This window comes from Cebus imitator, unplaced genomic scaffold, assembly GCF_001604975.1.
Source record: "Cebus imitator isolate Cc_AM_T3 unplaced genomic scaffold, Cebus_imitator-1.0 Scaffold477, whole genome shotgun sequence".
In the NCBI taxonomy this organism is placed as follows: Eukaryota; Metazoa; Chordata; class Mammalia; order Primates; family Cebidae; genus Cebus; species Cebus imitator.
The window spans coordinates 904536-914561 of NW_016107792.1; the positions used below are offsets into that span (position 1 = coordinate 904536).

Here is a 10026-nt window from a genome sequence, read left to right on the forward strand (position 1 = left end):
GAGTTTGGTTCTTGTTGCCCAGGCTGGAGTGTGATGGCAGGATCTCGGCTCACTGCAACCTCCGTCTCCCGAGTTCAAGCGATTCTCCTGCCTCAGCCTCCTAAGCAGCTGGGATTACAGGCCTGCGCCACCACGCCCAGCTATTTTTGATTTTTAGTAAAGACCAGGTTTCTTCACATTGGTCAGGCTGGTGTCCGACTCCCGACCTCAGGTGATCCGCCCTCAGCCTCTCAAAGTGCTGGAATTACATTCGTGAGCCACCGAGTCCGGCTCTTACTGGGTTTTCCGTCTTTTTCCTTGCCCTTTCTCTGCCCTAGTGCAGTCATTAACTGGTATTAAAGGGCCAAAAGAGAGGTAGTGGCCGTGAATGGGAGAAACAGACTAATCTAACAATTGGATAAGTAGCCTTAGAATAACCAGGAAGGACTAATTAAAACTTCACAAACTTTCTAACAGGTGATTCTGACCAGCCGTAAAACAGTCACCTCCCTGGGTGGTAATTTCCTCATCTGTAAAATGAAGGTACATTAAGAAAAGAAAAAAAACTCACTTTATTCTTTAAGTTAAAGATACAGCGTATACAAAGCAGCCATTACTATGTCTAACCCAAGATGTGTCACTAAAATAGTAACTATAGAAATGCCTCGAGGAGAGAATTTTAAAAATAATTTTCTGGAAAGACTAGACTAGGAGATTGTTAATAATTTCTAATATCTTGGAGTGCAGATTATTTTTGTAATCCTTAAAGCATAAATAAAGAGACGTGAATTAACAGTAGACTCTCAGAGCTGTGAAAGCCACGCACTTACACTAGGATGAATGCTTCATTAATTTTTCACACAGTGTGATGATGTTGCAATTTTCCATGAGCAACTGTCAGAGCTTTCCTTCTTGATATGTATCAAAACAGCCTAACTTACACTGAATACTCGTGCCTGTCATTGACTGAAATATAATTTTGATGTATTTAGTATTTCCAAACTCACGCCCTGGCCTGTGTAACGTTACGATGACATTGTATCCACCCTGCCTAACGTCAGTATGTTTCACCCAGTCACCCATTTCACCCTTCCTCTGGCTAAAGAGCTTTCTTCCTTCTGTAGACCTCTCTCCGGTGTATTTTACCTTAAATACTACTCCCATTCCAACACCCAAAAGGCCAGATCTGTCTCTGCTACCTACACGCGGGGGCATATCTAATCCCCGGGATGCTGAAAAAGACGTCGCGTTTGCACAGACATCAGAACCCGAGTGGGCGCGCGGCGGGCCCTGCGGTCGCCGCGGCTGTCAGTCAGATGCTTTGTCTCCTGCCTGGGAAGGCCGGAGCTGCATGGACACGTATGACAGAAACACTAGAACTAAAAAAAAAAAAAAAAAAAAAAAAAAAAAAAAGACCACAGCCCCGCGCAGAGGCAGCTCCTCCCGGACAGGCGATCGCTTAAAGCGGCCAGACCTGAGGCGACTGAACCGGCGAGGGGACCGAGGGGAGTGATGATGGCTTTTCCCTCCGGAGGAATCAAGACGCCCCCCAGGGACCCGGCGCCGCGCGGCCGCCAGCCACCTGCAAAAGCAGACGGCGTGAGGGCGGCGCGGTCTCCCTGCCAGCACCCGGCCGCGCGTGCCAGGCTGGCGGGGACCCACTGCCTCAGTTTCCTCAGCCGCAGACCCCGGCCAGGAACGCCCCTCAGGTCGCTCCACCCGGCAGCCGGTGCTCGGGGCCACAGCCAGGTCCTTGCCTCGCCCTCAACCCGCCGCCCGCCGCCCGCCGCCCGTCCTCACCTGACAGCCACCCGCACGGAGCTCTCGTCCGGGGCGCCCAACATGTTGGCGGCGGGCGGCGACCGGGCCTCTGGGCCTCCGCACCGTGGAGCTGAGGCGCAGCCGGGGCCGCGGGGCTCGGGCGCAGTAGGCTGGGGCGTCTGCGGGCGGGCGGCCGGCTCACCTCCGCAGCGCTCCAGCCATGTTGGGCGACTGAATGGAAAGGTGGAGGCGGCGCTGAGGCAGCAGGAGGAGGAGGTGATTCACGGCTCGCGGGCGCCCGCCCCTTCCCCCGCTCACCCCTCAGGATCTGGGGCGGGGACGGAGCGCGCTAGAACTGCGAGCGAGACCGTGGAGAAGTCAACAGGCCGCCGGCGGCCTCGAGGCGGCCGGGTGAGCGCGCCCTGCCCCCTCCGCTGGGGACGCAGCCTCTCAGCGGCGGAGCTGGGCGCTCCACGCCCGCCGGGGCGCTCCGGGCTCCTCGCCCCGCACTGCGTCAGCCGCGGCCGCGCAGCTCGGCTCCACCTCGCCCTCCCCCAGCCAGTGCCCCGCCCTGCCCTCGGCGGGACACTGCCTGGCGCTGCTGGGCAGGGAGGCGAGGGGGAGGGATGCCCGCCGCCGGCTGCCCTCGCCCGAGGGCGACCAGCCTGTGCGTCCTTCCAGGCTCTTCTGCGAGAAGGAAGCAGCGGGTGCACGCGCCACTGCCAGGTCTCTTCTCACATCCAAGCTTGATTCAGCGGCGCGCCGGGAGCCAGCCAGCTGCTGCTCTGGTTCGGCTTTGTGTCCCTCGCATACCCTTATTGTCCTGTCTGCAGCTTGGACTTTGACCCCCTTCCCTAGCCCCCAGCTGAACGCCCCCCTCCTCCCTCCCCGGAGTCGGTCATTCATGCTAAACGGACTCCCCGGTTTGTCCACTGTCTCTGGGCAGCTGGGCTGTTCCACAGACCATTGCCCGTTTACCAGCTCTGGCGGGATATGGAAATGATTTTCTCGAGACTCCTGAATGCGTTTCTGTTCAACCATTTGTACACTGGTAAATGAACTGCACCCTGGTACTGCCAAGTGTTCCCAGAACTGAATATCCACCAAGACCTGCTGTGTAGTAAATCCTTCCAAACTGATATTCTTTCCCTTCTGGCCTTTGAAAAGCACCTCCCAATGCCGGGATTCTCTCAACATTGACCCATTGTGGTTTCTGTTTGTCACTATTGTGCTTCCACATGCCTTCAGATAGCTCTGTGGAAACAGCCTTTATTAGCTTTGCCACAGAGTATCTTTTGTGGACTGCTCCATACATCTCTATAAACAAACATGTGGTTTCATACAAAAATGGCATCATAGATTAAATGGCACTATCCAAATAAAGGCACTACCTCAAGTGCCTACAATCTACAATCACACACCTAATCATCTTGTTCAGCAGTGATACAGCAGCGTGGCTCAGAGCAGGCAGCGACACCTTGGGAAAATCATGAAGTGTTTGATGATTTAAACCCAGGCGAAGGGCCAATGGGGCATATAATAATACATAGTTTTAAACTTATTCTGTCCTTTAATTTTACTACCTCTAAATCTTATCAGACATGTAACTGGGAGGTAAAGAGGGCAGAGATGCTGAGTATCCTTCTATAGATCAAATTGGTGGCAACACTCTCCTCTGATTACTCGTTTTTGGAAGACTTTCCCTAGCCTCAAAATTTGTCCGTCAACAAATCAGGGCTGCATTTCACCCTGCCCTGGCAAGCCCATATCTGGATGGATCTGGACTGGCCACCTTGCTTCTTGTGTTGATGAAAGTTTCAATGAAAGCAAGAATGGCCCAGCACATTTAGCAAGAAAACTAAAGAGAAATTTGTATTAATTCAAGATCCTCTTTAAAAAAAAAAAAAACTTATTATTTTATTTTATTTTTTGGCACAGAGTCCTGCTGTGTTGCCTAGGCTGGAATGCAATGGTGCAATCTCGGCTCACTGCAACATCCTCCTTCCGGGTTCAAGTGATTCTTGTGCCTCAGCCTCCCAAGTAGCTAGGATTTCAGGTGTGGGCCACCACATCCAGCTAATTTTTGTATTTTTAGTAAAGACAGGATTTTCACCATGTTTCCCAGGCTGGTCTCACTCCTGACCTCAAGTGATTCACCCGCCTTGGCCTCCCAAAGTGCTACTTCACCTGGCCCAAAAGAGTTCTCATTTTAAATAACTACAGTATGCATTATGTGTCTCAATAAGGGGGTTCACAAACACAAATGCCTACAGGAACCAGGCAGGTAGAGCAGAGAGCGGAGCAAGGTGAATACTATGACAAAGGTGAGGACTATGATAAAATAGAGACATGGGCCCCTTCCAAAGGCGGTGGCCATCCTCAACTCTGGCTGAATATTGCCTTGATGAAATGCAAATCCAATGATGCCAAGATTTTTGTTTCTTGTATGCATGTTGTTCTCAAGAAAGGGAGAAACACAGATATTTATGCAAAAACTCCTTAGTTTTAAATACCAACAACTACTTCAGCACAATATTTACATATGCTGCAAACCTGTCAAAATATGTCTCAGGCCAACTTTAGTCCCAAGCCACCAGGCTGGAATTTCTGGACAAAACATTAGCACCAATAACAGCTGTGCCTTTGAGTTCATATTGCACATGGTTTCAGGAAGAGGCAGTGTAAAAATTCAAATTCTCATTAATGACCTAGTCAGTAACTTTTCCCCAAATTTCTAAAGTTGTAAAATTAACATACTATTTTATATTTAGTTCAAATTCATTTGTAGCTGCTATAGCACATTTCCTTATAACTCCTCTAAATAATCTTAATTTCAAGAAAGTTCCAAGGGCAGAGCTTTTACTACAAGAGTGGTTTAAGTCCTATTCCAATCATTGACTCAATAAATATTTACTAAGTGATTATATGAAAACAAAGTGAGAGACACCAGTGATTTAGAGAAAAATAAGACAATGTCAGTGCTTACAAAGAGTTTACTGTCTAGCACAGGAAGATATATTTTAAAATACATAAGTGGAATAACAGAAATTAGGAGAGAAATATGATGAATTTGACCTGGAAGGGTAATGAATTCTTCAGATATAAACTGCTAGGGATGGTCTCCCTGAGTCCACTCTTGCCTTCATTGCAGAAACACTGTCTTTTTTTTTTTTTTTTTCCTGAGACAGAGCCTCACTGTTGACCAGGCTGAAGTAAAGTGGGGTGATCTCGGCTCAATGCAACCTCCTCCTCCCGGGTTCAAATGATTCTCCTGCCTCAGCCTGCCGAGTAGCTGGGTTTATAGGCACACAGCACCGTGCCTGGGTAATTTTTGTGTTTTTAGTAGAGACAGAGTTTCACCATGTTGGCCAGGCTGATCTTGAATTCCTGACCTCAGATGATCCACTTGCCTTGGCCTTTCCAAGTGCTGTGATTACAGGTGTGAGCCACCATGCCTGGCCAGAATAATGTCCTTTTAAACATAAGTTATTTATGTCATTTCCCTGCCTGAAACCTTCCAATGGCTACTAACACAAATGGAATAAATTGTTTTAGACTTTAAGACCCTCATACTCTGCCCCCACCCCCAACTCTGACCTCACCTTTTGCCACTCTATGCCTTAACAACTACTTTTTGGTGAGACTGGTCTTCTTTCTATTTCTCGAACTCATAAAGTTCTTTCCTGCCTTAGGGTCTTTGCATTAGCTACACCCTCTCCCAGGAATGTTCTTTCTCCAGACCTTCCCATGTTTTCTTTTGTTTTGTTTTAATTTCTAGGCTATCAGCTTAAATGCTATTTTCTCAAAGAGGCCTCTCCTGATCATCCAATCTAAAATAGCACCCCCCCCAGAGACCAGCTACATGATTTGCAACACCTGGTGCAAAATGAAAATGTGAGGGATCTTGTAAGAAAAGGAGGATAAAAATGGTATGAAAGGTCTGAAAATAGGCCGGATGTGGTGGCTCACACCTGTAATCCAAGCACTTTGGAGGCCAAGGCGGGTGGGTCACCTGAGGTCGGGAGTTCAAGACCGGCCTGACCAACATGGTGAAACCCCGTCTTAAAAAAATAAAAAATAAAAAAATAAATGAAAGGTATGAAAATAGCTTTCCCCTTCCTTTAAGGTCTCTCATATATGGTGTTTTTAATTTGTTATTTAATGTCATTCTCCATAATGAAAAGTTAAAGCTTTAGATTATTTCCATGACTTTCACCATTCATCTTTACATCGTACAATGCTGGTTTTAAGTATCAATAGAAGTGCATTCTAACTCATACATGGGATTATAGAAATCATACAACGTATTTCAAAGTTCATACATGCACATGTATTTTATTCTTAACAGAAACACTGCACAAAACTAACTCAACACTTTTTCATACACACATATTCTACTAACATTTCCTACCTTTGGCTTACATATCAGTAAGGAAGAACTGAAAAGAAAGGAAACTATTCTGTCCTTTCTTTCTCTTTCCTTTTACTGACATGCTTCGGCTCTGTGTGCCCACCCAATTCTCACCTCGAACTGTAAAAATCCCCATGGATCAAGGACAGGACCAGGTGGAGATAATTGAATCATTGAGGCGGTTTCCACCATGCTGTTCTCGTGATAGTGAGTGAGTTCTCACGAGATCTGATGGTTTTGTAAGGAGTTTCTCTCTTCATTTGGCATTCATTCTCTCTCTTGCTGCGCTGTGATGAAGTGTCTTCTGCCAAGTTTCCTGAGGCCTCCCCAACCATGCGGACCTGTAAGTCCAGTAAACCTCTTTCCTTTGTAAATTACTGAGTCGTAGATACTTTTTCATAGCAGCATGAGAATAGACTAATACATTTACATCATCACTTAGGGAGTTAATGGCTTCCTATGTTACTACAGGAAGTAATGCAAGAAGAAAAGAATAAGACTGGATTCTTTGGTCATCTTTCATTCATGCCATTGCCTTCTTTTGGCAAAAGTGTTAAAGCAAACTAAATATAGACTGAGAAGGATTCCATACTTCTATATTTGAGTCCTTGTGGATGAACTGTAACCTAGCTTAATAGACAAAATTGAAAACCTAACTTGGTAGTATGTACCTGTAACAATAGCTAAGTGTTGGCCAATCCCAGTGGCCATACTTTAAGTACTCATAGACTGTGGAATGTTCAAACTGTATTCAAATAAGGCAAATGCCACGTTGTAACCCAATCTCACTGTTTCTGTATCTCACTTCCAATTCTTGTACATCACTTTACCTTTTTTGTCTATAAATGTGTTCTGAATAGGAGGCACTCCTGGAGTCTCCGTTAATCTGCTGTGATCCTGGGAGCTGCCCAATTAGCAAATTTTTCATTGCTCAATTAAACTCCTTTAAATTTAATTCAGCTGGGTGTGGTGGAGCACACCTGTAATCCCAGCACTTTGGGAGACCAGTGCAGGTGGATCACGAGATCAGGAGTTGAAGACCAGCCTGGCCAATATGGTGAAACCCCAGGTCTACTAAAAATACAAAAATTAGCTAGGCGTGGTGGTGCTTGCCTGTAGTCCCAGCCACTCGGGAGGCGGAGGCAGAAGAATTGCTTGAACCTGGGAGGCGGATGTTGCAGTGAGCCAAGATTGATCGTGTCACTGCACTCCCGCCTGGGCAACAGAGCAAGACTCCGTCTCAATAAATAAATAAATAAATGTGACTTGGCTGAAGATTTTCTTTTGTCAGAAGCAAGTTCTGGTTTGAGAGAAGCATGGTTTCTAAATATATCAGCATCTCTGCTTCCTCCATGGAAGACGTAGAACATGTATCTCATATGGCTTTGAATCTCACTGAACTCCCCATGGTGGTGGTTCAACCAGAACTCCATGCTCAAGAGGGATCACAAATGCTACATAAGAATGGCATGGCAAGGAAGAGGACATGCAGTTTGCACATGTGTCTTCTGCTTATTCATATATCACAGTGTCTTGTGAAACCACACTTAAAAAACACAAGTCCAAAGATAAAATTAAGAATTTCAAGATAATGACAGCCAAATTATTCACTCAAGATTATGACCCTTCTGAACAGAAGCCTCTGTGTAACTGCACTGATCTCTTGCCCATGAAACTGACCCGGTATGCCCAATTATATGCTATCATATCAGTATTGTATTTCTTTATAGCCCTTATCACTAGCTGATCTTTTCTTGTTTTTGTTTATTGTCTGCTTTGCTGCATTTGAATAGAAATCCAAGATAGCAGGGATAATTTCGCTTTATTCACAGATATTTCTATAGTTAATAGTCTGACATGTAATTTAATGTCTGACACATAGTAGGAGTCATTAAATATTAGCTGGAGGACTGTATGTCTTTGGGCAAACATGAGCCCTTTCTAGTCTCAGTTTTTTATAAGTAAGTAATGTACTTCCAAGCTTATGCAGTTGTTTGGGGGTTTAAAGAGCTTTGGTTATCATGTAAATCACAGCACCAGCTCCCAGTAAGTGCACATCAAAATTAATTTTATAATAAATACTTTTATAAATACAGTGTTTTTTAAAGCAGGTACTGATGCTGCAGCTGCACCTGTCTAAGGTACATTTGGAAGAAAGATTCATTACAACACCTACTGTAAGGCAGCCAAAAAGAAGCTACAACATGCATTAGGGTAACTATCTCACCAGTTTTCTCCCTCTAGGCCATCTACCCTGTGTTTTCTAGTTTCCACATTATAATCAGTCATTAAAAGTTATTTGACTCTTCCTTTTGGCTGCTAGCAGAAAGATTAAAAGAAAAAGATCTGATTACAATTTTGTATGCAAACAGCTGGCTTTGGAAAAGCATGCCTAGACAACCATCCCTTCAGAAATATTTTTGGAAAAATCTTTGGAAAGCTAACCCTTAATGCCACAATCAGAAATATCAGTTTTCCTTCAGTGATTGTGTGTTTGTGTGTGTACATATGCATTTTCCCCACTAACAGCAATGAAAAGCATTGACATGTGTAGGGCTCTTTCATCATGCTAGTGCACAGAGCTAACTGCCCAAAAAGCGTTATTTCACTTAATTCTCTCAACAGCCTAGAAGTTGGGTACTATTGATTGATTTATTGATTGAGACAGGTTCTAGCTTTATCACCCAGGCTAGAGTCCAGTGGCATGATCACGGCTCACTGCAGCCTCAACATCCCAGGTTCGGTGATCTTATCACCTCAGCCTCCTAGCAGCTGGGATCACAGGTACATACCACCATGCCTGGCTATTTTTTAAAATTTTTGTAGAGTCGGGCCTTGCCATGTTGCCCAGGTTAGTCTCAAAGTCCTGGGCTCAAACAATCCACCTGCCTTCACCTCCCAAATTGCTAGGATTACAGATGTGAGCTACCGCACCCAGCATTGGTAGGATTTTTATTCCCATTTTACTTAAGAGGAACTAGAAGCATTCCCAGTAATCTGTTAAAATGTTATCTACATTTCAGGTCCAATTCAAAACAACTTTCTTCAGCCTTTTCCTGAGCTTACTCCTCTCCTGAACCAAATGTATCCTTTCCTTCTGCCAAATCTCTACTGCATCTTGCTTATCTTTTTGTTATTGTGGTGACAATCACTTTCTGACTCCTCAATTAGACTGCAAATTCCTAAAAGGCAGTATTTGTGGAAAACCCAGAAGGGCAGCCAATACTTACTTGTTAAATAAATAAATTGGTGGTTACCAGCAAAAGGGCATGCTATACTTTGGTTTCCACACAAAGCAAGTTTTCAGTGTAGATAATCTGCTGCCTACTGGTTATAGTTATCAGAGAGACTGTTTCCAAACCATAATGTCTATTTAAAGTAGCTTTCAAATACTCAGAAAGAAAAGTAGAGCAGTTTCTGGAAACCAGCAAATGTAAGCAAAGCTCCTATAATTTAGGAGATAAAAGACGTTTTACAATTCTCCATCCTATTAATTTTGCAAATTAGGAGGTTATATTAATTTTGTGGAGAGGAAAATTGACCACCACACCAGTTCCATCTACTTCCCAACACACGGACACGCACACACACACCACCGTAAATTAATGGTGGAGATAAATTAAAATTCAGATATTGACACCCTTTTCTGAGCTCTTTGTCCTTCACTGTTAGTTTCATTATCGTTTTATTTTGTGGATTTAGAAAATCTCAGCCTGGGCCGTGCGCGGTGGCTCACGCCTGTAACCCCAGCACTTTTGGAGGCTGAGGCGGGTGGATCACGAGGTCAAGAGATCGAGACCATCCTGGTCAACATGGTGAAACCCCATCTCTACTAAAAATACAAAAAATTAGCTGGGCATGGTGGTGCATGCCTG

General features: G+C 45.0%; 1 protein-coding gene across 14 annotated transcripts in view; it reads right to left on the reverse strand.

The window, feature by feature from the left end:
• KIF21A (kinesin family member 21A) overlaps positions 1 to 2202 on the reverse strand; it is a 152836-nt gene extending 150634 nt beyond the window's left edge. For all 14 annotated transcript variants that reach the window (XM_017512759.1, XM_037732875.1, XM_017512764.1 and 11 more), the window contains exon 1: positions 1780 to 2202. In XM_017512759.1, the coding sequence (XP_017368248.1) occupies positions 1780 to 1823 (44 nt within the window). In that variant the 5' untranslated portion in view covers positions 1824 to 2202. The remainder of the gene's footprint in view (positions 1 to 1779) is intronic.
• Between the last annotated feature and the right edge of the window lie 7824 nt (positions 2203 to 10026).